The 27,569-nt window shown below is 37.6% G+C and overlaps 1 protein-coding gene across 3 annotated transcripts in view; it reads right to left on the bottom strand.

The window, feature by feature from the left end:
- Positions 1 to 25,719, bottom strand: part of LOC105511774 (cytochrome b-245 heavy chain) — a 38,143-nt gene extending 12,424 nt beyond the window's left edge. For 2 of the 3 annotated variants that reach the window (XM_011941976.1, XM_011941969.1), the window contains exons 1-9: positions 25,594 to 25,719; positions 23,227 to 23,322; positions 21,325 to 21,435; positions 12,453 to 12,537; positions 10,708 to 10,853; positions 8,398 to 8,588; positions 5,429 to 5,558; positions 3,177 to 3,269; positions 454 to 707 (exon numbers count right to left, since the gene is read on the bottom strand). In XM_011941976.1, the coding sequence (XP_011797366.1) occupies positions 454 to 707; positions 3,177 to 3,269; positions 5,429 to 5,558; positions 8,398 to 8,588; positions 10,708 to 10,853; positions 12,453 to 12,537; positions 21,325 to 21,435; positions 23,227 to 23,322; positions 25,594 to 25,638 (1,151 nt within the window). In that variant the 5' untranslated portion in view covers positions 25,639 to 25,719. The remainder of the gene's footprint in view (positions 1 to 453; positions 708 to 3,176; positions 3,270 to 5,428; positions 5,559 to 8,397; positions 8,589 to 10,707; positions 10,854 to 12,452; positions 12,538 to 21,324; positions 21,436 to 23,226; positions 23,323 to 25,593) is intronic. The other variant, XM_011941983.1, reaches the window with a different exon arrangement.
- Positions 25,720 to 27,569: the final 1,850 nt, after the last annotated feature.

The following is a 27,569-nucleotide window of genomic DNA, read 5'->3' as shown; positions in this document are numbered from 1 at the left end:
GAGTTATTCAACAAACTCTCAAACCTTTCTTTAGCATCTACTAAGTAGCTGATAGCATGTTGGGCATGCAGGGAAAAGGAGGCAAAGGGCCTAATATGTGGCATTTAACCTCAAATAAATTATGCCAATGAAAATTTAAGAATATTTTTGATACACTACTATTATATTTGTTAGGAAAGTTACTCTAACTTGGCCTTGACCCTTACATGTTTAAAGGAATTTGGGAGTATTTATTTCTAGTATTTGATTCAAAGGTTTCATATTTCACGTAACATTTATGAAAATATGCATAAACACACTACACATATAAAATGGCGACCACAGAAATAGCTACCTATATTCTTAGAACCTGTGTGTTTTGTTGGAGACTTAGTAAAACATGGAGGAAGAGGAACTATTTAATGTCATTTTTCCTGAACTCATACATGTTGGTAATATGTACTTTTTACTCACTTAGGTAGTTTCCACGCATCTTGAAACTCCTGCTTATCACAGCCACAAGCATTGAACAGCCCCTCTGTCCAGTCCCCAACGATGCGGATATGGATACTAAAGAAGTCTTCCTCAGGGGCAGATGTCAGTGTGAAAGGGTGCCACTCCAGCTTGGACACCTTGGGGCACTTGACAAAAATGTATTGTCCCACTTCCATTTTGAACCCCTTCTTCTTCATCTGTAGCTCGATGGTTTTGAAAGGGTGAGTGACCACCTATAGAACAAAACATATGTCTGGAAATGACATTTTTCCTAAATACTTGCCTTTTTAGTGTCCATATGGATAAAAAACTGAGCTAAATTGGCCCACCTAGATCTTTGCTTTAGGGACAACACAGCAGTTCCTCCAGCAGATGTGTCTGTCACAGGGAATTGCCCTCAGTTGTAGCCCATTACTAAAGATGGGCTGATTATGGGATACTGAGGCCTAGTGCCTTTTCCTTAACTTAGGTTAACTCTAAGGGGCCATCTCAATTCCCGCACTCCCTATAGTATCATCTGAGATCACAGCTGCAACTAGAAAGAGGGTCAGTTTTTCTCTCTCCCCATTCCTGCCTTTCTTACTTCCTTTCCAGGTTTATCTCTTACAGAATGCCTTAGAAACCTTCTGTATGCAGTTATTTCTCAGTCTTTACCAGGGAATCCAACATAAAAAATCAGCCTATTGTGATTTTTTTCCTCTCAGAAGTCAAAAAAGTGCTAAAAATTTTACAAAAAGTGATGTTTCCTGCTCACCTTCCTATCTCCCCAGAGGATGAGAGAGGGCCTTAGTATTGCGGCTTAAAGCCGCAATAACTTTTGCACCAACCTAATAGCTGGCAAGAAGAATGAGATCCCATTGGCTAGTTATGTCGCAACATTCCCCAAACCAGGACTAAGTTGGTCTATCTTTGTCTTGAATCACACAAGGTGTGATTCAATCACACCTTGAATCTGCCTGATTCCATGTGTTATTTCTACATTTCTCCCTATCTGGGGAGTACACCATCTATTCTACCCACCCATTGCCATCCTCATTTGTCTACGTACACACATGTTTATAACAGCTTTATTCATAATAGCAAAAAACAGGAAACAATCCAAATGTCCATCAACTATTGAGTGGATAATTTTTTAAAAAGTAGAACACAGTGAACAGCAAGACAGAAAGTAATATACTGTTTCTTTCATGATTCTTAAGACTTCTAGAAGAACCTTATATGTATAACTAAAGACAAACCAAGCGACATCAAAGGAAAGAAAAATCAATAGAAATAAAATAGCAGCTTCCTAACGTTAACTGATACTGCTGGGCTTTTCTTGAACAGGGAGTTGTGGAAGAGTGAAAAATTCTTTTTTAAAAAATGTCAAACGTTTCCAGAACTTGTGAATTAAATGCATCTTACGTGATAAAAACTATAACCAACTTCCCTTCTGCTCTGAAATAAGGAGTTGCAAAGCTTCATTTTGAAAACAGAAAATTAAAATTATGTTGAAAATTGTTTACCATGTTGCAATTTTGTGTTGTGGAAACAATTTTTACCATATTACAATTTTGCTATCACAGGCACAAATGAGATGTAACTAAATAAGTGGATAGCATTCTCATTGGAATACTTTTGGATAACATCTCGTCTCTCATATTTATTTATATGAGAAGAAAACAATTATCTATTTTCTTCAAAGGAAAACAAGTTTTCCTTAAAAGTATGTTTAAGAAAAATACTTGTCTGGTTCAGTCATCTCTAGTCTAGTAAAGGAAATTTTGCAGCAACTGTTTTTGCTGATCTGTAGGATTGTTCTTATAATGCAATATAAATATCACAAAAGGAGAACTGTTGTGGTTTCCTATATTTCAAGACTTCCAAAGCCAGCTGAACTAGCTTTACTATGACCCACCAGAGACAGCAAATGAGGAAAGATAGGGTGGAGGACAGGAAGAATTTGTGTGTTTTGCAAAAATAACCCATAGTAGGGTTTTGGCAAATACTTTTTGCACTGAGTTGAATTGAATTAAATTTTATTTGATAAAGATATACTTTCCTGGTGTTTCCTGAAATTATAACAAGGAGTTCCATTTACATTTATTTAGTTGGATATTTATTTATTTTGTGATGAGAAACAGATTAGAGTTCAGGAAAAGTCACTCTAGACTTGGAATTAGGAGACCAAATTTGAGACGCAGCTTATTTACTCACTTGCTGAAATTTTGGGCACTTCAACTTTCATATTAGATTATTACATACACAGCAGAGAAAAGGTGGTAAAGACAAATTGAAGAACTAGCTCAGCCTCAATGAGATCTACCCTTAGATCTCTGGTTCTTTTGGCATCTGAACATTTTAAGACTCAATTTATGCCCCTTTGAACTCACCTCTTTTTCTTTTCTGCTCTTGACTAACCAAATAATGTCTCTGTGGCCTTCCCCTACACACACACACACACACACACACACACACACACACAGTGGGTGAGGGAGATTCATGCACAGAAAGAACTTGGCTTCATTTTAACATCAAAAGTGGTAACTTGTAGTTTCCCCAGTTAAAGGTTCAAACATTTGATTATTGAGTGAAGTAACCTGAAATAAATTGTAGGTCTTCTCTCTGCTGTAACATCTGACCAATGACATACAGGGGTTGGGAAGACTTGTCTATGATACAGTTAGACACTGGCTACTAGTAATTACTAAACCAATCAATACCTTGGTGATGACCACCTTCTGTTGAGATCGCCAAAACCGCACCAACCTCTCACAGAGATATAGAAACATGGGACCCACTATCCATTTCCAAGTCTGTAATCAGAGCAAACATGAAAATGACATACATTAACTGGTAATAGATAACAAAATATTCAGAGGGAGAAAAATTTGAGAAGCCAGGTTCATCTTTGTAGGCTTGCTTAAATATTTGACATTAGATAAATACATTTCTTCTACAGTGGAATATATGAAAATATCTGAGACTAAGATAATTTTGAGCCAGTAAAAGTAAACATTCTCCTTAGTCACATTGGGGAACTGTACTGACAATATAAAACTTTCCCAAGAGGAACTGTTCACAAGAATGGGATTTCCTCTCAGTGTTGCAACTACAGTTGCACTAACCCTATAACAAAGCAAGGTTGGTTTCAGAATTAACATTTCTTTAAAGGATAACATTTCAGCAACACAATATTTTTAATGCAACATTGTGATTGCTTTCTCTTAGTTATGTAGTCAGAGTGACAAATTTGCAAGATGACAAATTTTGTGCAAGAGTTTGGCTGTTTCTCCAATATTCTGAGAAATTCTGGGAGTATGCAATGCACTTGCTGAATGGAGACAAACCCAGAGCTTTTCAGACTTCTTTAGATATCTCTTGGGTCAGAACATGCAGAACATGTAGTGTTTCTGAACACTGGAATTACTCTGTAGCATTGTTGACCGTATAAAAACATTGAGGCCAAACAGATCCATCCTGAAACTCAGCCAGTTGGATTTCTAGTTTAATACCTAAACTAGCAAAGAATTTTAGACAGCAATATTATCTAAAAGATGACTTTCCGGAATGTATTCTAAGGGGGAAAAATAAGAGAGTGCTTCCCATAGTCTCACATGTAATCTTTCTGCTAAATTACTTTTATAGGAAACTTACTGTTGGAAATTGAGAGCACCTGAATCTCCCCAAACTTGAAGAATATTTGCCCTAGATATAAACAATGTTCTGTTTTTGGCCTTTGTTTTAATGGGATAGATATTTAAAACAGTCTCAAATCATCCATCTGTTTCCTGAGTGCTAGCATGGAGCCTCACTGAATGGAGCCAGATTTGGATATTGTTGCTGGTATACCTAGAAATTCTTTGAGATTGGTTTCTGTTAAGACACTAGTACTCTGACTCCAGCTGTCATCGAGGAAATGTGCCTTCCCCTGCCCACAAGAGGACTGGCAATACAGTTCCCTTTTTATCCTTTCTACTGATGTCTGCATGTAGTGGAGCCAATTCACTGATATGTCTAGTTGCTTTCATTAATGGGAAAGGATGCTTAAAGATACTAAGTCCTCAGATAGTATGCTGTGTCTAGAGGAAGAGTGCTCCTATGCTAAGAGAGTAGGAAAAAAGAAAGGAGAAAATGAAATGGAAAATTTGCTTTTATGTTATATTATGCTTGAGGAAAAAAAATAATCCTCTTCAGAAGCCCTGCACAAATGTTGATTTTTGCCTAGTTTTATACCAATGGCTAGCACAATAACCAACAAAGTATATTGTCTGCCAATGGGGAGAATGCTATGAAGATTACAAGGCCCACATCTTACTCTATGGAGCAGTGACATGAGAATACACAAAATGGAGCCCTCCAGAGCTCCCAATAGAAGAAAGAAAGTATTTCACCATGTATTTCCTTGGTCACCCTTGCCACATTTCTGCCCACCACATGATGCCATTGGGTGTTGGTATGAACCTGGCTGCCCAGCCTCCTTTATGCCTCATAAACAGGAAACTCCTAATGCCTAAAGGTAGCCTTATGTATCACCTCATCAATTTCCTTTTCAAATCTGAAGCTGTATATAAAGTATTATGTGCTGATATCTGAAGAGGCCCTTCACTCCTTATAAGTGATTTATTTGAGCTATCCAACTCAGCTCAAGATGGAATCCCAAGTGTCCCCCCAAAAACGGCGTCGTCATGAAGAAAAGAGATGCAACTTCTTGAACCAAAACACCACTTCTAAAAAGACTATTTTTCCAAGTTTTATATCAGGATGTTAATAACAGAACAATGCAAAGCTTAGGTTTCAAGAAGCAATTCTATCCAACAAACACAGCAGAGAAAAGTAGACACACGTTTTAGCTGTTCCATGACATTTGTAATGGACATCTGTATAGATGTATAACATCTGTACATGTTTCTTAGACACCAGGTTAAAGGTTGTCAGTAATGAAACTGTAATAACAACAGTTAATTGTACATACCATAGGAGGGTTTCCAGCAAACTGAGGGATTGGGCAGTCCTCTATTTTTCCCCATTCTGAGATTTTTTGTTCACAAACTTCTGGTCTATGCTTAACCAAACTCTCTGCAGTCTGCCCACGTACAATTCGTCTGGGAGAAAAATGTAAGTCCAGATCATTTAGTAATAGGAAATTAAATTGTTTTATTAAAAGATTCTGCACATATTTTAAGTGCTCTGATGTAGGTCCTGTATTTTTCACTTAAAAGTGATAGCTTATTGCTCTCTCTGAATAGATGAAAGGAAAGAAAATGTATAATACCCAGCAACAGAAAAAATGTATGTTTTTTACATACATTTTTACGTACATTTTTTACATACAATATTTACATGTAACATTATAGAGGGTAAGTCTTGGATCAAATTATATTAAGGGAGAATTTGTACTTCTGTCTCAAGTATCATTTTTATTGACAAATAAACAAAAGCAGAAAAATTGCAAATCTAACAGAGTGACTGCTGGTCCCTACAGTGCCTTTGTGCAAATTAGTAAAAGGTACTCTTCGTATGAGGATAGTCCTATAAGCAAAGGGCTCAATCATCAAAGTGTGGGCCAACTTTATCATCCTTGGCCAGGCACCCACTATAGTAGACAACCAAGACAGTCACATGCAGTAGCACTGAAGCTTATCAGAAGTGCCTTATTTGTGGGTTCGGAAATTATCTAAATCAAACCAAATTTTGAAACCAGTGTGAGATACTTAACTATATAGGGATTATAACATTCTCACAGACATCAACACTAATAGTGTGTACCTTAAAGTGCTCAGAGCTCATTCATTTCAATTCAATAAATGTTAGTTGAGCAACTACCAAAACATAAGACAATTATTGGTGATAGAGAGAGGAAGGCACAACGTTGAGTAGACTTCAAGGAACGTAAATGACAGCATCTTCAGAATATGTAAGAAGAAAAGGCACAGAAAACCCATTGTAAAGGTTTGTTTTGGAGACCTAAAATGTATTGTGTCATGTGGTGTATTATGAGAATGTTTTAATTCAAGTTCATTAACCACTCCTTTCTATCCTTAGGTCTTGGGGAAGAGAATTATCACGTATTGAGCACCTATCATGTGCCAGGCTTGGGGAAAGACATTTTACACAAATTATCTCAGTTAATCCTCATGACAAACCTGAGAGGCAAGTATTATTGCCTCCATTTTACATGAGAATGTAAATCAGAATGATTTAGTAACTCAAAGCAGAATGTTTTGGTGAAAACAATTCTGTTTTGTGTCAGACAGACTTGGGTTCAAATCTCAGTTCTACCCCTTACTAGTTTGGTGGACTCAGGCAAATTATTGAACTTCTTCTGAGCCTCAGTTCCTTCAGTTGTAAAACAGATGTAATAGTACCTCATTAAAGGTTCATTATAATAAGCAATTTGCATGATGTATAAAAAATGCCAGACACAAAGTAAGAGTCCAAAAAATAACTATTAAGGTTCAAAATGCCTAAGTTCCCATGGGAAGAAAATGACAGGAAAATAATCTGATTTTCTCCTTCTCTTCTCAATGCCAGGACCAGGAGTCCGGAAACTGCATTTTAAAACCAATTCAGCTGCTATGGAGCCATGAGACTGTGAGAAATCACCTAACCAGTGTAAAGAGCAGATTCTCTTCAAGTGGAGAAGGAGATAAACATATCTCCTCTGTCCGCTTCAAAGGAAGACGAATATCTGTGAAACTATACAAACAGAAAGCGGTGGAATTACTAAATTGGAGAAGGGAAGAAATTATTTCTCTTCTCTAGGATTACCTGAAACACTGGATTATGACTAAGTCCCATTTAAAGATACTTGAGTGCTTTAAGAGAGTAAACAGATTCTTGGTCTACATTGATTTCTCCATGCTTACAAAGAATTTATCAGGGGTCACAGTCAGCAACTGGTTTAAGAATGCAGTGCCCAATGCAGCTTTCCCCACTCTTCCCCTTTTTCGCACTCATGTCTTGGCCACCAACTGGGCTCTGGGCAGAGTGAGTCTTGAGCTTCTACTTCCTCCACCCCTAATTTCCTGGAGCCCTATACCCACCAGGAAACTTCCCCAGGCCTGCCTTTGTGTGCAGGTGGTATGAAACAGTACAAAAAAGGAAACTTGGTATGAAGGAGGATTTCCAATCAGGCAAACTCTCCTAACCACATAGCCAGGAACTGTGTGTCTCTAAGAGCACATTTATCACAGCCTGCTTTAGACTGCCTGGCTCCAATCTCAGCTGGGCCACTTACCAGAGGGGTGGCTTAGGTTGCATATTTTAACATTTTAGCTCCAGGTTTCTTGTCTACAATTACTATCCCCAAGAAATGGTGATAGTGAGAAATCTATACATTTTGGGGGTTAAAAGAAATATCTCATGTCAAACCCTTAGCACAGACCCTTAATAGAAGTTAGCTGTTACTTTCATTATATTAGAATGTTTGAAGGCAACACCCATATATTTTTCCTGCTTGTATTTCTTGCAGTGCCTGAGATAGGTCCTCATACATGGTAGGCAACAAATAAATGATTGTGGGCTTAAATCAAAACTTATTGAACTATAACAAACTCTTCAACTGGTTAATCATTAACTCTTCCAGTTTGGAGGTTTGTTTAATTTACTAGTGATTAAACCACAGAGGACATCATTACAGATATTCCGGATCCTACCAGTGCTCTCAACATGTTTTATACATTTGCAAAGATACTCAGACTTTGGTGTATTTTTCAAGCTTGCTATGCATAACTACACTATGAATAGCAATTACATGGGTGCATGAAACAAAAATGCCAGTGTTGAGTGGTTTCTATCAAATTGACCTCTGCTATCCTCTCACATTCCCTTAGCAGACAGGCTAACCACATACAGGCAAGGAGGTCACTGTGCCTCTAAAACAGCATCATGCCTAGAAATTGAGGGACATGAAATACTTGACTTCAGAGTTTAAACACTCACTCAACTCCATGGATGGCAAGGCCAATGAAGAAGATCACAAAGAGATGATGTGTGTACCAAAAAACTTCAAAGTAGGACCTCCGGATGGTTTTGGTGGAGGAAGTGATAATTAATATGAGGCACAGCGTGATGACAACTCCAGTGATGCCTGCCACCCGGGTCACAGCCAGGTACAGGCCTCCTTCAGGGTTCTATAAAATATAAACACACATACACACACACACACACACACACACACACACACACACATTATTATAGGTTCTCAAATGCAGGACTATTATAAAGTGCCCAATGTATAGAACAATAGATATTTTCACCCCCTCTTTGAATAATCCTAATCATCCCTCACAGAGATATAGATTTGAAATAGATGTTTCTAAATTTTGAAATGCCTTACAGGGTTCAGATGTCATAGGAAATGTGAATTGATATACTTAAATAGTTATTTCTAAGGGGGTAGAAAATAAAGGAAATCAATCAACTGCAGGATGTCCTAAAAGTGTCTCAAAGCTCTTTCTCCCTTTGATTTTGAAAGGGTCACAGCATTTAGCTTGAAAATATATTCCGGGAATGCCAAACGTCATCAACTGTGTTCCTCAGAAGCAGATCCTGAGATGAGACTTCATGGGCAAGTGACTTAGAAAACATGTGCTCCAAGAGAAACTGGTAAGAGAGTAGGGAATAGGATAGAAAAGATGAACAAGTCAAGCAAGGGGGTGAAATCAGGCAAAGTCTCACAAGGGATAGCTTCAGCCTGATCCTGCAGGGGAACTCTGGAGGGTAAGTTACAACTCAGAGTTTATCCTGTCTCAAGGCAAGGAAGCCAGGTTTCATAGTCTGCATCCACCAGTGATTGGCTAAGGGTTGCACAGGAACAGGCATAACCATTCAGCCGCCCCCCACCAACCTTCCAACATCTCTGAGTCTGTGAGAAAAGGGATGCCCCAGGGCAGTCCTCTGAGGAGGAAACACAGTTACAGGTTATTGAAAATGAAAACATTTAGAAGAGTGGGAGAGCATAAATACAGCAAAAGTGATCCAGGAACAATGGAACAGAGCATGACAGTGTAGACTTACCTAGTTATGTTCATGTTGCCACCCTCATATATCATTGGGCAAACAATGAATAATGTAAAAGAAAAATGACCCAATATATTGTAGAAAAAAATCTGGTTTTTTATGATGCTGTTTAATTCTGTTCCTAAGTATATCAGTCAAGTTTTTCTCATGTAAGTCTGAGGATAATAATTATTTTTTCCCAAAACTAAACACAAGGAAACATTTTTAGAATTCAGTGCATATTAATGTGATTTAGTCATCTTCCCAAGTCATTGGGTGCATGAAGACTTGAAGTTTCTGTCTCTGAGTGTAGGAAGCTTCAACACCTGCTGGGATAGAAGAAGTTCTTACTTCTGGATACCCTCCTGGCTACCCCTAGAGAAATGCTGAGTTACTCCCAGTGCACCTATTCTTCTCAAGGAATGACAATTTGTGGACACAGGCCATCCTTCAGATGTTGTAGGTAAGAAAAGACAAAGGCATCACTGACAACTGTCAGCTGGTGGCTGGCCTTACACTAATACTTAGGACAGGATGTTCCCTACTTCGCATAGATAATTTCACAAAAACACCAACATCAGAGGAGGTCACTCTGTGAGTGTGATGGATTGAGATAAAAACAAAATCACTCCAAAATCATGTCTGAGCCTAGACAATGACTACTGCTTCTTTGCCTATTATAGACTTAGTCCTATTCTGTTCCCTCTGCCTCCTAGAAAAAATAATTAACATACCTTATCTGAGAACTACCCCCAATTCCTGACCATAACTGATCCAGAGAAAATCCTTGCATTCTTAAATCCTCCCCCAAGCCATCTAACAGTATCCTAAATCCTAAATCCACTTTACATCCCTTTGAGATGCCCAGAGTTCCTCAAGGTGTGAGATTTCTTTTGCTGTAGCAAGTAATAAACGAAACCTTGTTCGACTAGGCATGTGTTCTCAGCTTTCTTTGGTGGGCATAGTCACAGGTAAGCCTGAGTTACTCCAGGATTCACATGCACACATTCTCATGGATGAGCGTAAAGACTTGAAAACATCTAGAGACCTCCACACATGGGGTGAGGAGTGTGGGAGACATTTTTTTCTATACTCCCATTATTGTAACCTACAGACTTGTCCCTCTGATGGTTAGCCAACTTTGTTTTTTTTTTTTTTTTTTCTGGCAAAGTAGAGGTCTTCACTCACTGAAATCTAGTGCTCAATTGTAATGGCCTAGAGAATACCTGAATCAGATAATGAGAGGCTTACCTTGATTCTATCTCGAGCAAAATTGAGATAACTTTCATTTTGCCTGTCTCCAAGTTCAGAGAGTGCTACTGAATAAGGATCAGAATTGCCGACTCGGGCATTCACACACCATTCCACATTAAATAGATGTGCAATGGTGTGAATCGCTGAAAAGGGCAGAGAAGAGAAATAAAGAGAGTGAAGGGTATGCACAAATTTATTGAAAGCTGGGTTTCTGGGACAGCCTCTAACTCTATGATAAGCCACAGGGAGACAAAGGGAGGCCCAGGACACTTGTAAACAAGAACTGGGTCTCCAGAACCAAGGAGACAAGGCAATTCTAGCTCCTTTCTAGTTGTGTAATTGTGGGAAAATGACTTAACTCTCTAGTCTTGGTTTCCTAATTTGTAAGATGAAGATGTTGAGCTATATGCTCCTAAAGACCCAAACAATTTATAAGATTCTACACAATAGCCTTAGTTTCTGAAGGTGTTTAGATATGCTCTCATTATCTCTCTCCGTAATATATTTGGGCTCAAACAAGAAAACCCTCATGTAATGAATGCCTAACTGCTGGCCCATTAACCTGACTCTGAAATTACCTCCAGAGAGAGATGACAAATTTGACTGAATTGATACAAACCTATGGCCATAAGGTATGAATCTCTCTCTCTTAAAAATTGCTTTCTTTATTAATAAACACTTACATAGGGCTTACTAGATGCCAAGTACTGTTATAAGTACTTCACAATGACTTAATCCTTACATTGACCCAGTGATGTAGGTACTAATAATATCGGCTCATCTTGCAGATGAGGAAACTGGGACATAGACTGCTTTGAAACCTTGCTCAAGGTCATCAAGCTAGGAAGCAGCAGAGTTAAGAATCAAATCCAGTACATTTGGCACGCAAATATGTGCTCTTAATCCGTACACTATGCCAGTTTCTAACAAGGTTTTATCATATATTTCTTTTGAACTATTTATTTGCCACTGCTCAAAAAGCCTGCCAGATGTACTAGTAGAAGAGAAGCTCAGTTGAATGCCTGTAACCGAAGCCTATTTTACTCAGGCTAGGAATAGACTCTTTAAGGGCAGAGTACAAGTCTGCTTTATCACTGTTCTTATCTATTCTCTGGCACATGAATCATTTGTTGAGTGAATTAGTGGAATTAGATAAGGGTCCCAGATACAGTCCTTCTTGCACTGACACTACCACCCTAATAATTTTAATAATAATGTATAATATCTATATACACACATATATATCCATTGTATGGATACATGTAATAACAATAACAATAGTAATAATAATAATGAAGGTATTTAGCTGATAATGACAGTCTTGAGGGATTCTCATTTTATGGGCTGTGGCTCATGTAATTTTACTGCAAAAAGCCCACAAATTCACATGTGCAACCAAGAACATTTTTTAGAATAAATACGTTTTCATATGTGAATTAACATTTTTGACACTAAAAAGAATAGGAAAGGGTGAGGACACTAGGATTGACTTTTCTGATGGCATATTTTCATTTTTATAGGAAAATCCTGAAATAAAAGTGCTTTAAAACCTAAAGGAATAAATCCTAATATTGAAGTGGCAGAAAGTGTGGTAAATACTTTTGAGCACAACTCATTAAAAAAAATACAACATATCCAACCACCACTTAATCTAACTATAAAAACTGATTGATCTCTTATATAAAAAGGTATCTATGAATAGAGGGAACTCTCTGGTTCCAAGTTTTCTTTAATAAACTTACCAGAGTGAAGTGCAATCATCCATGCCACCATTTTATGAAAGGTGAGATTCCTGTCCAGTTGTCTTCGAACTCTTGTTGAGCAGCACTTTGGATTAAGGGAGAAAGAATGGAATAGCAATTGTTAACAAGAAAGCTTGCTGTATGTCAAACGTTTGATACATATTATCTCATTTAATTTTCATGACCACCCTACAAACTATATCATTATATCTATTTGATAAATGAGGAAACTGAGGCTCAGAGAGATGCAGTCATCTTCCTCAGGTCAAACAGCCAGTAAGTGACATGGCTGGCTTAACTAGTATGTTTTCTGTTCTCATACTGGTGACATAAAGTCTCCTCTGGAATCCATTGCTTAACTGTATGAAAATATAAACTTGGACAGAAAACATATCTAGCTACATAGTTTCTAGTTCTGATTAATTTACTCATTAAACAAAGGATGTAGAAATTAATAAAGGACAGAACTGTCTTCACATACCTGATAGTCAAGTGGGGACACAGACAAGTGAACAGTTCTATAACAAATGAATAGTTTTCAAACAACACTGTTCTAGGACATACACACTATGAGAGGAGAAAGAAGGGTACACCTGCCCATGTAGGTGAACAACATCACAAGAAAGATCATTGACCAAATACTAATAGCCAAAACAGCAATAGCTAACATTTACCAAGAGCTTCTGCAACTGTTTTACATACATTGACTAATTTAATTCTTACATTAATCTTTAATGTAATTGATGGAATATTTAATTTAATTTAATCTTTAATATAAGAATCAAATTAACTCTTTAATTCTTAGATTACAATAATGGTACAAGGGAGGTACCATTATTATTACTACATAACAGATGAGAAAACAAAGGGATAGAGAATTTACCTGGCCTTAGGTCACACAGCTAATAAGTTGCAGAGCTGGGATTTAAACTCAGGCCACCTGATACTAGAGTTTATATCAACATTCTGATATTTCATACTTTACATGATTTTCTTTCGCATAAAGTATACCATTGTACTCAGTATTTTAGTGTATTTGACAAACCTACATGTTAGAAAATGTGAATTTGAATCTCAATTCATGCCAATGTTCAAAGAAAGAAAAAAAAACTGATTTATGGTTGAATTAGAGCTTTGCTTTCGTGAAAACTGGCCAATGTCTTGCTCTGGTTTCTTTGTTCCGTAGTCTAAATGCACTGTCACAGAGATTCAGGGAACTTTAAGAACAACAGGGTGAAGTACCAAAGGAAATTTATGTATTTAAAATATTTGGTTCTAAATGTTTTGTTCTATTTAAATATAGGGGTGTTTAATATTTGGCTTACTTGTTTTTAATAAAATACTCTGATTTTGTAGAAAATATAATTGCATAGAAAATTGTGCTTACTCCACCATCTATCTCTCAGTTAGCCATAACGAGGGAGGGCAGGAAGTTTAAACCATGAGATCAGATTTTTGGAATTACAGAAATAGTAGTAAGGAAGACACTGAGGATTCCAGAAAAAGGAAAAATAAAAAAAATTATGCTTTATTGAATTCCTTCTGTGAACTAGGTAGTTTACCCATAATCATTACTCATTTAATGCAACAAGGTAAGTCTTAATGTCCTCATTCTACTGGTAAGAAAACTAAAGCTAAAATTGCACATTGGCTGGGATCCAAGTCTATTTGTCTTATAAAAGGTTAATGCCCTTTTCTACCAAACCAAATGCAGGAATATAGTCACTATTATTCTAAGTGCATAAAAGCCTGTGATGAGAATTTAAGTGTAAGTATTCTATTCAGAAGGTGATCATAGAAAACGAGGGTAGAAATGAGACTGGGAAGGAAATTAATGAAGAGTGTATTATCATATCAGCTACCATGATCATATCATATCATTGGGCTCAATCACACCAGGGAATTCTGGGAGACTGTATAGCACTTATCCCACAGGTTTATTTATTTATTTATTTTGTTTGTTTGTTTTGTCCTTTGGTTTTTACCCAATGGGTTAAGAAGCTTGGGTGCTCAGCCACCAACTGCCATCCATGATTGGCTGAGGGCTGCTCTGAGGGATGCTCTCAGGACATCAATCCCCTGGGATTTCAGGCTTGCCCCAGGAGAAAGCTAAAAGAAAATCCCCAGGCAGAGAGTGAATGATGCTTGCAAAGGGCAGTTGTCGCATGGATTGCAAGTGCCAATGCTTAAGGAATATGGTGGAGCACCAATGACATCAGTTATAATTAAATGTTCACCAGTGGAGCTGAGCAACGACTCAGACTCTCAAAACAATGGTTTCCTATTTGAAATAAAAATTTGTAAAATAAAAATTTTCAAACTTAATGTTTGTGAAATAAAAATTTATTTGTAAATACATTTTACTGATGTGTTGGTGAAAAGCTGACCATTTTTGTTTTCTTATATAGCCGCCTTGTCTTTTGTGTTCTTTTCAAGTGCTGAAAGTTATTTTCTACTTTTTATTCCTTAAAATTTTGAGGAAATAACTTTTTCCTGTTTCCCAATTGCCATGATCCTCTATAGTCTTTCTTTCTTTTCCTTCCTTCCTTCCTTCCTTCCTTCCTTCCTTCCTTCCTTCCTTCCTTCCTTCCTTCCTTCCTTCCTTCCTTCTTTCTTCTTTCTTTCTTTCTTTCTTTTTTCTCCTTCTTTCTTTCTTGCTTGCTTTCTTGCTTTTTTTTTTCTCCTCAAATTTCAACTTAATTTCCTCTATACTTTCTTAGAGTCCTTGTGGTAGACAGAATTCTAGAATGACCCCCAATGACTTATATAATCTCCTCACCTTGAGTTTGGACCTGTGAAAATGATGAGACATCACTCCATGATTTTGTTACATTGTATGGCAAAAGGGATTCTGCAGAGGTAATGTCCCAAGTTGACTTTAATAGGGAGATTATCTGGGCTGACAAACCCAATCACATGAACTCTTTAAATCTGGGTTTAGAAGTCAGAGATGGAGAAAGTTAGAGATTTGAAGCACTGCTGCTACCTGGAAGGTGGAGGAGGGCATGTGGCAGGGAATGCAGGAGCATCTAGGATCTGAGTGGCCCCTAGATGATCACCAGCAAGGAAACAGGGACCTTTAGTGCTACATCTGTAATGAACTGAATTCTGCCAACAAGAATGAGCTTGGAAGAGGGTTTTTACTCTGCGTTTCCAGGTGGGAATTCAGCCCAGAAAACACCTTGATTTCAGTCTTGTAATACTCTGAGCAGAGAATCCAACCACTGGGTGCTGGACTTGTGACCTACGGAACTGTAAACTAATAAACAGGGGTTGTTTTAAGTTATTGTGGTAGTTTGTTACACAGTAGATGATTGATACAGTCCTTACAGGAGTGGTGAAACTAGGTTGGAGTCCAAAGAACCAGAGAATGACAATTAGTAGGGTTGGAAAGCAGTACAGAATTACATTTCAGAGCAAGTTTTGTCTTCAGATATACCTGTGTTGGGTCCCAGTCCTCCCACCTAGCCGTGTGACATTGAACAATGTACTCAGTCTCCAGTTTCCTCCCCTGTATAATTATCATAGCTAGTCCCTCAAATCCCTACTGCATATATTCATTGACAGGTATTTAATAAATATTTGACGTTATTTAGTATCATTATTTAAGTTTTCAGTTAGAATGGCTGCACTCCCCAGCTAGCAGGTAAGCTTCCTGTGTGAAGAACAGTATGTCGTGTACTTTATAAAATATTTTAATCATTATTTGGCTGGATAAATGAAGTACATTTTCATTGCCCTGGAACTGGAGATGATTATACTAAACTTATAGAGACATATTTACCCCCATATCTATATTTGTCACACACTATTCTCTTCTATTTGTTGACAAATCCTTTTGAAATTTTTGTGGAAAATTCGCTGGCTCCTGCATGCTGAATTTAAAGCAAAAGAATATGGTTTTGTTGTGGAACATACACTGTCTGCATATTCCTATCCTTATCATCATCATCATCATCACCATGGATCATAAAAAATGGAAAATAATATATGCTGATGCCCTCTGATAGATTTAACTGTAGATCCCTAGAGAAAAATTAACTGAAAGCCAGAACAGTGGAGAGATGTGATTGGGAAATACATTGTTCATTCAATGATACTCTGTTTCATCTTAATAGGTAATTTTTAAAAAGCCAGTTAATGTAAAATGCATACATTATATTGAAAGGAAAAAGTGAGATTACTAGTCACTAATGGATCAGTGGAGTGGGTCCAACCATCAGGGCACAAATCCTTAATTTTTCCCACCTACCGTCTTTGGTGTGGTCAGGAATGGCAAACAAATCCAAAAAGAAGCCACAAGTCATGCTGATGCTGAGCTTTTAAGAATATCATCTCCTCACCACTTCCTTAAAAAAGGAGGCGAGACACCCAGTTGGTGGCATAGGAAGGAAGGACTTCACTGTCTGTGACTGCCCATAATTTTTTGTTCCCCGTCATCATGCAGATTGCATTTATATGCTTTGAGTTACTTCTAAATTATTGCCAGCCACTTCCCAATTATCCAGGTTGCCATCATGCCCCATAGCTTCCTTACTAACTTACTTTACTTTCTGCCATTGACTTCTAAAGGGAAGTTTCTCCATTACTGTCACCTGAAGCCTTGCCCGATTTCAATAAACTACGATTCTAATGCAAGGGAGATTACTGAGTCACTTCAGCAGATTTCTATGCTCTATTGAAACTGAGTAAGAAAAAAATATTTCAAGAAAATGGGAAGTGGGGCCGGGCGCGGTGGCTCAAGCCTGCAATCCCAGCACTTTGGGAGGCCGAGACGGGCGGATCACGAGGTCAGGAGATCGAGACCATCCTGGCTAACACGGTGAAACCCCGTCTCTACTAAAAAATACAAAAATTAGCTGGGCCCGGTGGCCGGCGCCTGTAGTCCCAACTACATGGGAGGCTGAGGCAGGAGAATGGCGTGAACCCGGGAGGCGGAGCTTGCAGTCAGTTGAGATCTGGCCACTGCACTCCAGCCTGGGCAACAGAGCGAGACTCCGTCTCAAAAAAAAAAAAAAGAAAGAAAGAAAATGGGAAGTGGAACTAAAAGGAAGTACATATTTTATGGGGTGTAACACGTTACAGAAACTCAAAAGCTCTATTTTTTGTACACTTGATCTCACCACACGCACCATTAATGTGTCTGATTTAGATATTTATATGCAATTGGGAGAAATTTCAAAATCCAGCTTTGAATCTACAGAACTCAGGCAAATAGTTGACAGTAATATCCACACCTGCTGGCAGTAGAATATGTGATAAATGTGAATAACACTACCTTATTTGCATAGCACTGTTTATAATTTGGAAATTCCATGTTTATTCTCTGCCTCTTCTGTAACACTCTAAGTTCCTTAAGCTCATGGCCTATCTATACCTTACTCTTTACTCACCACATGTCCCCAGTGCTTAGCACATAGATGGCACTCAACCAATATTTATTGACTGACAACTCACTAATTGACAGACTTAAACAATTTAATATACTTTTAGACCAACATGTGCCTTCTTACATTTATGTTAGTTGACCTGTTTTTCAACTAAAAGAAAAAAAACCATGAGACAGAAAGCCCAAGAGACCAGTGCTAGACCACATGATTAGAGATAGAGGCACACTGAGTACCTCTGACTTCCAGACTATATAAGGTAACAGATAAAACTTCACCCTCTCACCTTCCTGTTTCTCTCTGATCTTAAGACTAGGACTGCCATCCAGATAGAAATTAGTTTCTGCCTGGCAAGTTGGGGGTTATTAAGGCTTCCTCAGAGATTTTTGTATGCTGAGTTTCACCCTTCCTTTCTCCATTTTTCTCAACAAAGCAATCTGATAGCTTTTACCGCTACCTTTCCTGGAGTGGTGGGGTGGGCAACCCTGGGGCTTTCTTTCTCTAGGTAACCGGAAAGATTACAAAGCAAAGGTTCGATGATTGAGACCTCTAGAAACTGAATGCAAGTTTGTGGCTCTTTTGCTTATATAGTGTCCTACGATCAAGTCCTTGTATTTATAACATCTTTGTCATTTCTAGTCTAGGTTACTTGGCATGCTCAAATACTCATATGTATAATGGCTTTCTAAGATCATAATACTGCAACAGCACAATTTCAAGAAGTTTCGGCAGCAAGATTTAAAGTGAATGGGCTCTGGGGACACAATGACCTGGGTTCGAATGCCAACACTTCCATTTAATTTTGTTCCCACTTTACTGGTTTGATGTGCAGATTTCATGAGGTGAATTCCATTGAGTTTCAATGAGTGGCAGCTATATTATTTCCGACATTAGTCACAGCACACTCACTCATTTTAATCCCGATCAGAGAAGAAGTTTTATTTGAAAAGTTCACATTTCAGGTTAGGAATCCCAGAAGAAAGTACGTGCTTGATCTATAAAAGAATGTTGCTTGGTGATAGTTTTAAAACATATTCTTTTTATATAAAGATCTATCTAGCTATACGGCCAAGCTTCTCTACAATTTGAAGGGCAGTCTCATTTCATCCCTGTCTTTAGAGACTCTCATGCAGATCTTCCCTCGTGGGTCACAGGAGGCATAAAAGCTGGCATTACAACATGTGCTGCTCATGGGACATGGCGCTCAACAGCAGTGCAATTTGGACTTGTGGAGTAACCAAGATTTCTTAACAGGTCATCTTGGTGAGAAGTTGCCTGTTTCTCAGGCTTTACTTCCTCTAAATAGAAACTATTCTAATGGGGGTAGGGAGAATAAAAATGAATTGTGTCTCCTTAGAAACAAGGAACTCGCCAGGCAGGTGACTCATGCCTGTAATCCCCATATGTATGGAAGTCAAGGAGGGAGGATCACTTGAACCCAGGAGTTCCAGGCTGCAGTGAGCTGTGATTGTACCACTGCACTCCAGCCTGGGTGATAGAGAACCCAACTCAAAAATAAGCTGTAGTACAGGGGCTTCATTTAGCAAATGTTCACTGGGCAAGTACGATATATTAAAAATTATACTTTACAATAGGTGGCTCATTAATAAAACTTTCAATTGAGTGTAATTTTACCTCTGTGATTTCTTATATTTAGAAGATTTTTTGGAAATCCTTGTAATCAATGTCTACTACCAAGTACTGTTGTTAGTTTTTGGTTTTGGTTAGCTGTCAGTTTGCAAGACAACATTGTGTGGCATAGAATTTATGGCTTAAGGAAAGGAACGTCATCACAGAATTTTTCAGAGTAAGATATCACAACTCTTTCTGGAACATCTTAAATTGGTTATCAGCAATTCTTCTTTTTTTTTCTGAGGGAGCGAAGGTGTTACAGTTATTTCTGCCAACTTTTAGTTTAGATTTGTGAGAGCCCAATTTTTGGCAGTTGGTTTAAGATGAAATGGTATTTTGTGAATAGTTAAATCATAAAATAAAAGCTAAATTGTAGCCTCTAGTTCTATATTAGTAAATTAAATGTTATATGTTCTCAAAGAAAAAAATATTCTCTGGATCACCATGAATTTAGTATAACTAGGAAAAACGAGGCAGAGTTCAAGGCAAGTTATGCTTGTTATTACAGTTTATTTCACAGACTCCTTCAAATATTCTGTAATTGCCAAATTAAGCATGAACTCCTCAACTATACATATGCAGTTCTAGTTTACCAGCAAAATCCTACCTCTTTTCTCCAGGCTTATGTCAGGCATCTGCCCTGTACAATCCCTACATTCCCACAAAAGTAGTTTACTTTCTGCTCTCCTCCATAAATGATCTCTACTTAATAAGTATTTTTTTTTCAAAAAGCTTACTATACCTTTTATTTTTTAAAAAAACACAGAAGCTACTAGTCATTAATGAACCATGGAATTGGTCCCACCAGGACACCAATCCCTACTTTTTCCCAGCTGCCTTCTTTGGTGTGATCACAGGTGGCAAAAAAATAGTTATAATAATAATACAAAGAGAAGCCAAGGCTGTGCCAATTCTTGGCCTTCAAGAATACTATTTCCTCACTATTTCCTATGCTTCTGTCCATGTCATCCTCTCCACATAGAATGCCTTTGTCTCTCATTTACACCTCTTAGAAACTTACTTATTTTTATATGCTCATCTCTAATGTCACCTTCTCTAAAATGTCCTTCTTCATTCCCTGGCCCACCTAATACAACTTCTCTCTTGCTTCCCCATAGTATTTTATTTGTAAAGCATTGTGGGACCCATCATATTTTGCTTTGTATAATATTTATTTGAGTACACTTGTAGATTTTAAGTTCCTTGTTTGTCATCTTTGTATAATAATACTAATAAAAATTTGTATACCATTTTATGGGTTACAGAGATTCTTCCTACTTATTTTTCCCCCTTCTAGCACAGTACATTTAGTGGCTTACTAAATTGTTGAAGTAAGAGTCAAAGGAATTGTGGACATTTAGAAAGCTCTATGCTCCACAGTTTCATGAAGCCAACACTTCTTGGTCACATTCATTGTAGTGTGACCCTGTCCATTGACTCCATCTCCTTGGGATATTATCCACAGAGGATATTTCCTCTGACTTACATTTTTTTGAATGACACTGAAAGATTACCTCCCAAATATCACATGTTAACTTCCTAAAGCTCTGTATATATGCATATCTAACATATATATGTGTGTGTGTGTAGATGTGTACATGTGTGCTACTTCATTGCTATTGTTGAGGTATAGGTGGTTTTGTGTGTTTTTTCAAAATTTGTTTTCCAAATGGTTGTCTTAGGGAGCTCCATCCACAAATAGTACAGAAATACACTAGATAATGGCTTGGCTCATGAATATTCTACAGAAGCTGGAATCCTCACAAACCATTCATTTGTTTTTACCTTAAAAAGGGCATTTTGCTTGATGGCCTTTGAAAATTAGAGGAACTTAGTAAAACATTTTCTCTTACCGCACTGGAACCCCTGAGGAAGGACAGCAGATTTCGACAGACCGGCAAGAGAATCAGCATGCAGTTGAAATTCAGGCAGGCTGCAGGGGCCCTGGCCAGTGCCAGTGCTGACTAGAAGAGGCGGGAAAGGGAGCAGAGTGACTTTTTTGAGCACAGAATGTGCCCTGCCCCCACTTCCCCAAGGTTCTCACCATGAGGCCACACACCAGAGACACCAAGTGATCTGGACAGGAAGGTCCTTCAGAGCCAATGGTTTTCCTTTAGGGCTAGCTAGGACCATTTGTTTTCATCTGAAATTGACCTTTTGCCCTAATTCAACATTTTATTATCAAAATGTTCAAACATAAAGAGAAGTTGAAAGAAACGTACAATAAATACCTGTTTATTTATCTCCCAGATTATACCTTTTATGCTTGCTTTATCACATATCTATCTATCCATTCCTGTATCCATCCATCAACTCATCTAATTTTTGATGCATTTCAAAGTAAGAGACATCAGTTCACTTTCCCCTTAACACTTAAGGTGCATATCATTAACTAGAGTTAAGTATCAAGACTTTTAAAGATTTTAAATATTTTCTTAGCACTTAGATTGATCTTAACAGTATCTTAAACTGGTATGTTATAATGCTTTGGCATTATAATTATTATCTTTGTAATGTCTAAAGAAGTTGCATATTTTGGAGGGAGAAAGCATCAATGTGAATAAGCTAACAACAATTATAATAATCTAGCATAATTACATGCTAAAATTATTTATATATGATTTATAATACATATAATAATTAATATTAAGCAATTAATAGTTTCAGCATGATGTAACAAATGTTTTCTGGAGGCAAGAGGCCTGACAGTTCAAGGGAACTCAGAATATTAAAGGACCCAAGGAAACTGAAGGGCCTTCACTCTACTGGCCTAGTCAACAGATGTGGCCCTTGAGCAAGTTCCTCGAGTCTCCATATGTAGAGAAAGGTTGATTTTCTGAAGATCATTTCATAACATGTGATTAGGAGCAGAGCTCTTCATGCAAAAATGTAGTAGGAATTACATGACTTAGAAAATATGGAAAGTCCCACTTGTCCCACATGTGTCACTCCTGGATGGATTGCTCCAACCTGGCCTTCCATTTCAGAGGAAACTGAAGGGCCTTCACTCTACTGGCCTAGTCAACAGATGTGGCCCTTGAGCAAGTTCCTCGAGTCTCCATATATAGAGAAAGGTTGATTTTCTGAAGATCATTTCATAACATGTGATTAGGAGCAGAGCTCTTCATGCAAAAATGTAGTAGGAATTACATGACTTAGAAAATATGGAAAGTCCCACTTGTCCCACATGTGTCACTCCTGGATGGATTGCTCCAACCTGGCCTTCCATTTCAGAGGAAACTGAAGGGCCTTCACTCTACTGGCCTAGTCAACAGATGTGGCCCTTGAGCAAGTTCCTCGAGTCTCCATATATAGAGAAAGGTTGATTTTCTGAAGATCATTTCATAACATGTGATTAGGAGCAGAGCTCTTCATGCAAAAATGTAGTAGGAATTACATGACTTAGAAAATATGGAAAGTCCCACTTGTCCCACATGTGTCACTCCTGGATGGATTGCTCCAACCTGGCCTTCCATTTCAGAGTTAGTATTAGATTTCTCCTTTAAGCTAAACAATGGCACATGGTTCTTGGTTGGGGAGGGATGCCACTGGGCCTCTCTGCCCCACTTTTGTTGGTCCCAGACTGGAAGGCTTTAAGTGATTCTTGCCCAGGAAGTTGCAATGGAGGGAGTGAGGCTGATGGTACTGTTGGTTGGCCAGAATATTTACTTAAAATGCTAACAGGAAAATGAACAAGAATGTCTGATGAGAAATGTGAACCGGCCAATATTGCATGGGATGGAATTTATACTTACCCCAAGAAGTTTTCTTGTGTAAAAGAATTTAACTGGAACATCATAAACCCGGTAATACCAGACAAAGAGGAAGACGTTCAACCCCAGCCAAACCAGCTGCACAAGCAGAAAAAAATTGCATGAAGTTTTCGCATTTCAACAGTAGATTCCACACAAGACTGGAGCCAGATAAGGGTCAGGACTTCCCCAAGTGCAACTTTGACAAAGGTAGTGACAAAGCTGGATGTAACCAGCTTGGAGCCAGCTGTTTCCTCAACGGTGTCACTACACTTGTCTATAATCAAAATCTCTCCACCCTGTGTTATTCTCCATGATTGTTTTATGATTTGGCCGGTATACCAAATTATTAGTGTTACATTCCCCCTCCCTTTTTTTCCTCCTCTGTTTTGCTTAACCTTAGATAGGTAGCTGATAGCAGGCCACTTACTTAAAATGAGAAAAGAAGGGAACATATTACTATTGCTTTCCCTCCACCAGTATGACACTGCGTTCTGTTTTCACAGGTGCTAATCACCTCCCTCTACCACACAATAATCCAGTTAGTGAATTCTCATCAGCTAAAATTCCAAGCCTTCCATTTTCCTTGATTAGTTTTACTTAATGCTTTAAGGAGAGAATATTGAGCATAGTGAGGGGCATGGAATTTACAACAAAAACAGCTTTCTAGATCATGACAGTTCGTTTTATCCTAAGCACTGACTGGATCAAGTGGTGACCCTATCCAATTCTCTATCTTCAGCTCCATAGTGATCTTTTCTCAACTATGCTTTGAAGCTATTAAATGCCATAGACACTTGATAATATTCTCTCTTTACAAAGAAAAAGGTGCTAAAGCAACTTTCCAATTCCCTGATCTTGTCATTCTTTCTTTACTCTGACTTTCCAAGCTGTGTTTTCACTTTCAAGTGCATGAGTATATAATTTAGAAGGAGATCATTTCCTGGGAAAAATTGTGGTGAGAGCTGAAAGTATAATTTGAACTTACTTTCTATAGAAATTATTTGCTCTTAAAAATGGTGATAAGAAGTTAAGTTTACAACTTCGAATGCTCAGAAGAATTATCTATTGCAGTAAAATGTTGGTTTGGCATAAAAAATTTTTATGACAAATATTTGTTGTTTTTATTTTATTTGTGCCACTAATTTCTTTCTATATTTAAAACTCAAAGACTCATTATTCTTCATGATAAATTTTTACAAAAGTTCCATTCTTATTCCATTCATAATTGTTCTTTTTAACATCTGTGTAATGCTTCTATTGGTTATTTAGAAAGGCTATTTAAAAATCTCATTTCTGGGCCAGGCACAGTGGCTCATGCCTGTAATCCCAGCACTTTGGAAGGCCGAGGCAGGCGGATCCTAAGGTTAGGAGATCGAGACCATCCTGGTTAACACAGTGAAACCCCGTCTCTACCAAAAATACAAAAAACTTAGCCAGGGGTGGTGGCGGGCACCTGTAGTCCCAGCTACTTGGGAGGCTGAGGCAGGAGAATGGCGTGAACCCGGGAGGCAGAGCTTGCAGTGAGCCGAGATTGCACCACTGCACTCCAGCCTGGGTGACAGAGCGAGACTCGGTCTCAAAAAAAAAAAAAAACACATTTCTATCTACCCAATTTGTCCGTTATTGCTTTGCCGATAACACCATTTTAGGAGAATAGTTGATTTTCTTTATTTTAAAAAGTACAGAAATCATTGCATCCATTTGTAAATTAGCTATATCTTTACTTACATAGTTTCTCAAGATAGATTATATTGATTTATATATATACAATTATATATAATATACATACTACATATCTGTGAATCTAGACTTATTTCAATTCTGTTCTTTTGAATTTTTATAAATCTTGTAAATAACTCAAGTTTACATCTCTGAGAAAAGAAGTTACTTGTTTTTTAAAAGAAGTTTGATAAATTTTATTATATTTAGTGTAATTACTGAAATAAAGGCCAACTTCCGATACATGAGTCAATCTTACATTTTTAGTTTAGAAAATGGTATAAAATTTCAATCGGTCATTTTAAAGGTAGTATAAACACATAGATATTGTGCGTCTCAGTAGACATTACTAAACAACTCAGAATCAGAGATCATTAGCATGAATATTTTCTACTCCTGCAAAATGCCGGCTAAGTTAGGCCTCCTAGGAATTCAGAAGTAAGCTAGAAGTGAGCCCACAGATATGTTCTTTCCATTAAGGAATTTGGAAGAATGGACTCAGTCTGTTTACAGATAGATATATGTTCACATAGTAAATCAGTTTCAACACAATTTCTCAAATGAACAAAAAAGCTTTGGTCTATTTTAGTTCCAAGATAACCCGAAGAAGTCAGAACATTTATAACTTAATCTCTTGTTGGTACTTACAATGACAAAAATGGAGAGCCCCTCATTCACAGCCCAGTTCCCCATGGTGGCAGATGTTGAATGTGTTGTGTTTGCCTTTCTTCTATACTATGCTTCTTCTTCCAATGAGGAAATGAAAACAGCAGCCCTGGGGCAATCGGTTTCCTTTTCTTTTATCAGAAATTGGCTAATAATCATTGGTCAACTGAAAAGCTTGCATCCATAACAAACTTAAATCTTTAAACCTCAACAACTACAAAAAAAAAAGGGTCTATAATGATCCAGTCACAATTAAACATAGTGGAAAATGAAACCAATTTCTACAACTAAGAGATAAATAACTGCATTTTAAGGGATGTATTTTACACAGTGAAATAACTTTTTAACTAATCAGCTATTTGCTTGCAATTTTTAAGTCACTCAAGTAAACATGACTTGGTGCTGGGTAAAACATTAAACAGGTGTGATTTTGAAAGGCTGGAACAGCATTTATAGCCTTGTTGAGAAAAGTAGTAACAACTGTAATGGTTGATATTTACAAGACGCTTACTATGTGCCGATTTTATGTGCTATATATGTCTCTATATATGTGTGTGTGTGTATGTTCATATATAGACATTATATATATATTTATATATATAATTTGAAACATACATATATAAATACAGATGTTTTGGCCAATGGTGAACCACATGTATGACAGTGGTCCCATAAGATTATAAAGGTGTTGGCCAGGCACAGTGGCTCACACCTGTAATCCCAGCACTTTGAGAGGCTGAGGGGGGCGGATCACTTGAGGTCAGGAGTTTGGGACCAACCTGGCCAACATGGTGAAACCCCATCTTTACTAAAAATACAAAAATTAGCTGGGCATGGTGGCGGGTGCCTGTAGTCCCAGCTACTCAGGAGGCTAAGGGAGGAGAATCACTTGAACCTGGGAGTCGTTGCAGTGAGCCGAGATTGCGTCATTGCACTCCAGCCTGGGCGACAGAGCGGGACTCCATCTCTCTCTCTCTCTTTCTGTCTATCTATCTATCTATCTATCTATCTATCTATCTATCTATCTATCTATCTATCTATCTATGTGTGTGTATATATATATATATATATTTGTGTGTGTGTGTGTGTGCTGAAAAATTTCTACTGTCTAGTGACATTGTAGCATAACACATTACTCATGTGTTTGTGGTAATAATGCTGGTGTAAACAAACCTACTGAGCTGCCAGTTGTAACAAGTATAGCACATACGATTATGTACATTACATAGTACTTGATAGTAAAAATAGATGACCATGTTATTGGTTCATTTATTTACTAGACTATACTTTTAATCATTATTTTAGATTATACTCCTACTTATTAAAAAAAAGTTAACTTTAAAAGAATCTCAGGCAGGTCCTTCAGAAGGTATTCCAGAAGAATGCATTGCTGTCATAGATGACAGCTCCATGCATGTTAGTGTCCTTGAAGACTGTCCAGTGGGACAAGATGTGGAGGTGGAAGATAGTGATACTAATGATCCTGACTTTGTGTGGGTCTAGGCTAATGTGTATGTTTGTGTCTTAGCGTTTAACAAAAATGTTTTAAAGGTAAAAAATAAAAATAAAAATTTTAAAAACAGAATAAAGCTTCTAGAATATGGATATTAAAAACAATTTTGTACAGCTGTAAATTTTTTTGTTTTAAGCTTAGGGTTATTACAAAAGAGTCAAGAAATTAAAAAAGCAAAAGTTTATAAACTAAAAAGTTACAGTAAGCTAAATTTATTTCATTATTGAAAAAACAAAATTTTTATATATTTAGTGTAGCCTAAGTATACAGTGTTTATAAAATCTATAGGAGTGTACAAAAATGTTCTTGGCCTTCCTGTCCATTCACCACCTACTCACTGACTCACCTAGAGTAACTTTTAGTTCTCCAAGCTCTACTTATGGTAAGTGCCTTATACAGGTGTACCATTTTTAGTCTTTTATACTTTATTTTTATTGTTTATTTT

Source organism: Colobus angolensis, unplaced genomic scaffold (assembly GCF_000951035.1).
Source record: "Colobus angolensis palliatus isolate OR3802 unplaced genomic scaffold, Cang.pa_1.0 Scaffold103, whole genome shotgun sequence".
Lineage (NCBI taxonomy): Eukaryota > Metazoa > Chordata > Mammalia > Primates > Cercopithecidae > Colobus > Colobus angolensis.
The sequence above is the reverse complement of the archived record's forward strand: the minus strand, read 5'-3'. Positions and strand labels throughout refer to the sequence as shown.